General features: G+C 32.4%; 1 protein-coding gene across 1 annotated transcript; it reads left to right on the plus strand.

Annotated features, from left to right (window-relative positions):
• Positions 1-1,306: 1,306 nt before the first annotated feature.
• Positions 1,307-6,514, plus strand: cdk8 (cyclin dependent kinase 8). The gene is made up of 8 exons (NM_001168582.2): positions 1,307-1,790; positions 2,446-2,697; positions 3,325-3,514; positions 4,194-4,407; positions 4,486-4,654; positions 5,061-5,177; positions 5,703-5,775; positions 6,067-6,514. Exons 1-8 carry the CDS (start codon positions 1,545-1,547, stop codon positions 6,192-6,194), a joined length of 1,389 nt encoding a protein of 462 aa, NP_001162054.2. The 5' UTR covers positions 1,307-1,544; the 3' UTR covers positions 6,195-6,514.

Consider the following 6,514-nt stretch of genomic DNA (forward strand, 5'->3'; position numbering starts at 1 on the left):
TATATTTTTCCAACTATGAAGGCAAAAGTATCATACCATACACCTTAATCGGTTATAATTTTTTTATGAAAAATGATAATATGAAGTGAAATGAAATGAAGATGATTAATTTGTAACATTAATCAATTGGCACGAAATTAAATGAAATAAGATGAGATGATATGGGATCCACTGAAAAAATCTCAGTAAATGACCACCATTTTTCTGAGATTATATTATTTCATGCTATATCATCTCATTTCATTTCATCCCGGTTGATTAATGTTACAAATCAATCGTCTTCATTTCATTTCATTTCACTCCATATTATCATTTTTCATAAAAATAAGAATATAAATTAAAATAAGACATGACTTAAAGGTCTTAGTTACCCGGACATAAATTACCATAAATAATTTGGCGGGAACGCGAGGAGTGAAGTTGTGTGATTTGTTTTTTTTGTCTATTTAGTGTTTCTTCAGGTTTAAATGTGTATTAACAGTGGCTTATTAATTGTTTAATATCTGTGAAAGCGCACAAATGTGGGAAAATGAAACAAAGCCGCTGAACGTAACTTCTCGGGATCCTCCAAAAAGTCCACTTCAAAAGTCTTAGTGAATGACCACCAGTTTACTGAGATTTGAAATATAATCCCATATCATTTCATCTCGTTTCATTTCACTTCGTTTTCATTGTATTTCATTTCGTTTTCATCTCATTTCATTTCTATAATTTTTCATATTAAACAAAAGTTTTCATTAAATTAAAATAAGACTTGACTTATAAGTCTTAGTTACCAGGTCGTAAAATCCCTTAAAAATATGCATATGGCTACTTTAATGATCACAGATGAAACTTAAACTTTTTGGCGGGAACGCGAGGAGTGAAGTTGTGTGATTTGTTTTATTTTGTCTATTTAGTGTTTCTTCAAGTTTAAATGTGTAATAACGGTGGTTTATTAACTGTTTAATATCTGTGAAAGTGCACAAATGTGGGAAAATGAAACAAAGCCGCTGGACGCAACTTCTCGGGATCCTCCAAAAAGTTCACTGAAAAAATCTTAGTAAATGACCACCATTTTACTAAGATTATATTCATCCTATATCATCTCATTTCATTTAATTTCATCCCAGTTGATTAATCATTTTCATTTCATTTCCCTCCATATTATCATTTTTCATAAAAATAAGAATATAAATTAAAATAAGACATGACTTAAAGGTCTTAGTTACCAGGTCATAAAATCACTTAAAAAAAAGCAGATGAAACCATAGATTATACACTTAATTTATTTGAGAATGAAACTTAATTTAATTATTTAAGCTAGTTTTAGTGTTTTAATTTAAAGATTTAGGCTAGTATAGATATAATTTGCACTCATGAACTAGATATAACGGCTTTTTCACTAATTCACGGAGAATAATGTTATAACGTAGTGATTACTTGCTCAGTGAATAACGTCTTGTATATAACTTGTGAGGGAAGGTATTCAAAATGATTTAAAGTGTAATAAAATATAAATCCTAATTAGTCAGGGATCCAAACTGCATTTCCCGACCGTAACAATGGGAGACAACTTTCAAAATAAGACCATGGCGGCTGTGATGATGGACTACGATTTCAAAATCAAGACTCAAAATGAACGTTCCAAAGTGGAAGACTTGTTCGACTATGAGGGCTGTAAAGTAGGTAGAGGTACATATGGCCATGTATATAAAGCCAGAAGGAAGGATGGCTCCGATACCAAAGATTATGCTTTGAAACAAATTGAAGGAACTGGACTTTCTATGTCAGCATGTAGGGAAATTGCTGTAAGTATAAATACAACATAATTATTTCATTTAAGTAATTTGTTTTTAATTTTAAATAAAAATTTTAAATTTTAAATAATTTATATCTGTATAAATGTGAATTTATTACCATAATAATATGTTCTATGGGGAGTGCTATGAGGAACTGTTTGAAATGATTCCATCATCTCGTTTTTACCATCGCACCGCCGACCACCGAAATAGAGTTTGTCCACACTACCTTGAGCCACTCAGTTCATCCACAGTGTGTTTCCATACATATTTTTGCCATGTACCATACGGCTTTGAAATGAGCTCCCCTTCATGGTGTTTCCGAAGCGCTATGACATGCCCTTCTTCAAACGAGGGCTGTGGAGAGTACTTAACAGTAGGCAGGGGCTTGGCTAAGCCCCTGGCTGAAGTCCATGGATGACGGTAACCACTCACCATCACCATGTAAAAAATTTGCATATTTTGATTCTTGTTTCTATTATTATTTCAAATAATATGTTCATGGGATATTACACCTATTTTGATTGTGTTGTGTTGTATAATTATTGTGTACTGTAAACAAACATTGCATTATCAGCTGTTTTTCTACTTCATATTCGGTCTACAATATAGTAGTGTGGTTTAGATCATAATAAAAAAGTTCGTGTAACAATTTATTTTCTAGCTATTAAGAGAGTTGAAACATCCTAATGTCATAAATCTTATTAGAGTGTTTCTTTCACATACTGACCGAAAAGTCTGGCTGCTATTTGACTATGCAGAACATGATTTGTGGCATATAATCAAATTTCATAGAGCAGCTAAAGCTAATAAAAAATCAGTTATGGTGCCAAAAGGAATGGTGAAGAGCCTCCTCTATCAGATATTGGATGGGATACATTATTTACATTCAAACTGGGTTTTGCATCGAGATCTGGTGAGTGTGATGTATATAGTAATATTTATAATGATGAATCGTTCACATACTATGAGTTCATGTTGTATTGAAATTGTAATTTATACTAAATTAGATAACATAATATATAAAAGTATAATAAATATTATATTAAATAAATTACTATAATTGATAGAAATTCTACTGTTGGCCTGGAAGAGATTAGAAAGACTAGGACGGCAGTCTTACTAATCTCTTTTTGTGTTGAATGATGTGCATTTGTTGTTTTTTTATTTATTTATTACTAGCTGACCCGGCAGACTTTGTAGTGCCTCAATCGATAAATAAAAGACCCAAACTTTTGCATAAAATAAACTTAAAACAAACAGAAGGAATCCGTCCGACGGGGGACATATCAAAGGAAAAACAAAATTGTTATTTTTATTTAATTCCGAACATTTTCATATTTATCTACCTTTTAAACCTCTGGACTTCCACAAATAATTCAAGACCAAAATTAAGCCGTTCTCGAGTTTTAGCGAGACTAATGAACAGCAATTATTTTTATATATATAGATTATTTTGGTGTACCATAAATCAAACTTAATGAATCGATAAATATTATTTTTGTTCAATATCAATATATGTTATTTACAATTAATACTCCAGAAACCAGCCAACATATTAGTAATGGGTGAAGGACCGGAGCGTGGCCGAGTTAAAATAGCTGACATGGGATTTGCAAGATTATTCAATGCACCTTTGAAACCACTTGCTGACTTAGATCCAGTAGTAGTCACATTTTGGTACAGAGCTCCTGAACTGTTGCTTGGTGCCAGACATTACACTAAGGCCATAGGTATATATTTTATTACTCTTACAATAATTCACCTACAGCCACATAAAATTAAGTACTTACCTTTTACTTACTTAAGTAATTTTTACTTAATTGACGTCTACACTTGGCAGGTAAAACACCTTCTCTTCAGCATGGAATTAACAACTTGGTAGCACTTTATTAAATTCATCATTATTTAAATAAATCCCAAAAAGCTTAGAAAATAAAAACTATTATACTATTTTCATTTTTGGATTGTTACTTAACATAGCTAAAATTCATCTGAAATTTCAGTAAACCCGGTCGGTAATTGTGCATTCTGTGAACTACATACCATATCAGTAGTTCATTGTAAACATAAAATATAATGTAATCGAAGAAGAATATAGAAAGATTCCCACCCCATGACACTTGTTCAAAAATATCAGGATATGGGACTGCAGTAGGCCAAGGCGGCACTCAATTATTTTGAGCTCATGAAGTATAGACTCATTGGTGCAAAATATTATATGTGTATTGTAATGTTAAAATGTTGTTCTTTCACGTCAATACAAACCAATGGATTGACATGATTTTTTTTAAAGTGAAAGTATTCATACTGATACTTTTCCTGGACGAAATGTGTAGAGCCACGGTTTAAAACCAAGTCAAAAGAGATGTAAAAAAAAAAGTAATTTAAGAAAATCTCATTTATTTGCAGATATTTGGGCCATAGGATGTATATTCGCAGAACTATTAACATCTGAACCTATTTTCCATTGTCGCCAAGAAGACATTAAAACAAGCAATCCATATCATCATGATCAACTAGATAGAATATTTAATGTTATGGGATTTCCACTTGAAAAAGATTGGGAAGATATAAGGAAAATGCCAGAACATGCAACACTAGTTAAGGATTTCAAGAGATCAAAGTAAATTGAAAAACAAATATTTTGAGGATGCATTGGTCTAAAATGAAATTAAATTTAATATGTTCATATTCATTACAGCTACCAGAACTGCTCACTCAGCAAATATATGGACAGGCATAAGATTAAGCCAGATAGTAAAGCTTTTAGTTTATTACAAAGACTTTTACTGATGGATCCTAACAAAAGAATCACTTCAGAACAGGCTATGCAGGATCCATACTTTGCTGAAGACCCACTGCCTACTCAAGTATGATATTATAATGTTTTTGAATTCTTAATGATCTGAATGGATAGATGAGCAACCTGAAGTCAGGAATATTAGACCCTATAAATGCACAATTTTAATCCCACCCACCTTGTAACAAGTTAAATTTCCAACTGTACTATAAATGCTATCCCATCTTGATTATAGTAGGTATCTACTGGTAAGGGCTCACAAAATTGCCCTCTATGGTAAAAACCAACCATTAAATATTTTGATTTCATTATGTAATGATGACATTCATTTATTTGGTAAATATTTGTGAACCTGTGCAAGAAACGAAATATGTATTAATAATATTGTACAGGAACTAGTGGTAATAATATATTGTACTAGGTCACCATAATATATTTATTTAACAGTGAATGATTTAATTTCTTTCGGTTAATAGGATGTGTTCGCCGGATGTACAATTCCATATCCGAAAAGAGAATTTTTGACTGATGACGATCAGGAAGACAAGAGTGATTCAAAAGCCAGACAAAATCAACAGCAACAACAACCAAATGTAACGATTTTGACATATGTTATATCCATGTATTCTAACTAGTTTGTTAGCGAATTATACATAATTTATTGGCTTAATCCTTATGCTGTGTTCATGCTAATATCTGTGGTCATTTGAGGGATTTGCACGGGAATGCATTTTTACTTAACTGTAGAAATAAGCAGGGCATTGGTGATACCTGTGATGCGATCTGACAAGAAGGGTATCAATCAGTAATATATAAATAATATTTTTGGGCGTTTGATTTTACGCAATATAGTCGCCGTTGAAGTCATTCAATTCATGAGCATGTGTTAATATGTATTCCAAGCCCGTAGAAAAAATGTTACTTGCTTCCAGGATTTAAGCAACATAGTCATATCACTTCATACATGTACACGGAACGTCTTAAACTTTATTTCTCAACAAGCCATGCTTCAAACTTTACACATTCATTGTACAATTGTGTAAATTGTAAACGTGATGAATAATGAGGTATATTGATACCATTTACTAAATTTTATTGTTATTTTTAATTTATTTCAGACCCAACAGAATCAAGTTCAACAGAACAGCCACGATCATGGTGCCAATAATGCCAAAAGGATGAGAATGACGGGTAAAATAACACAAGTTTTAATACAAATTTATAAGTATAAATTTATTTTTTGCTGCATTTTCATGTAGTGCCAACTGATTCTGAACAATAAAATTCCTAGCCCTTTAGAAAGTTACTTTAAAAACTATTTATGTGCCTAGTAAATGACATATAACCAGACAGGGAGTTAGCTTGTCTACACAATAGAGTGTTAACCACGAGCAATTAACAACAGTAGGATTTAGTAATCACGGGCAATAAATAAAATAGAGCAAGGTGTTATCAGACACTTAGTTATATATTTTTTTTCAGGTCCGAACCAAGGCAACAACACTGGTGGTGGCCAGCAGGAATTCCATCAACAGCAACAAATGATGTTCGGTAGTCAGCAGCAGGGAGGAAGCTCCCAACAACAAGGGAACTACCAACAAAGATTCTAATACAATATACCTGAGTCTACGTACTCGGGTGGACTGAATTTAGAACCATATGAATAAAAACGTGCTAATTATAAATTGGTTGATGAGATATTGACTCAAAATCTCTCAGACAGTGCGAATGTGATGTGTCGCCGTACGGTTTCTTTTTTTAAAACTATAGAATTAATGATCCGTCAAACAAAACTAGTGGTATTTCGTGAAATGCGTTTCAGTTAATGTACTCTGTATTTTTGGTGGACCTGTTCCAAATAAACGAAGGAAAAATCTCATGTTGATAGTCATTGTGACAAACACGTGAGAGACATTGGGTGCTATGTTGT

Source organism: Bombyx mori, chromosome 23 (assembly GCF_030269925.1).
Source record: "Bombyx mori chromosome 23, ASM3026992v2".
Taxonomy (NCBI): domain Eukaryota; kingdom Metazoa; phylum Arthropoda; class Insecta; order Lepidoptera; family Bombycidae; genus Bombyx; species Bombyx mori.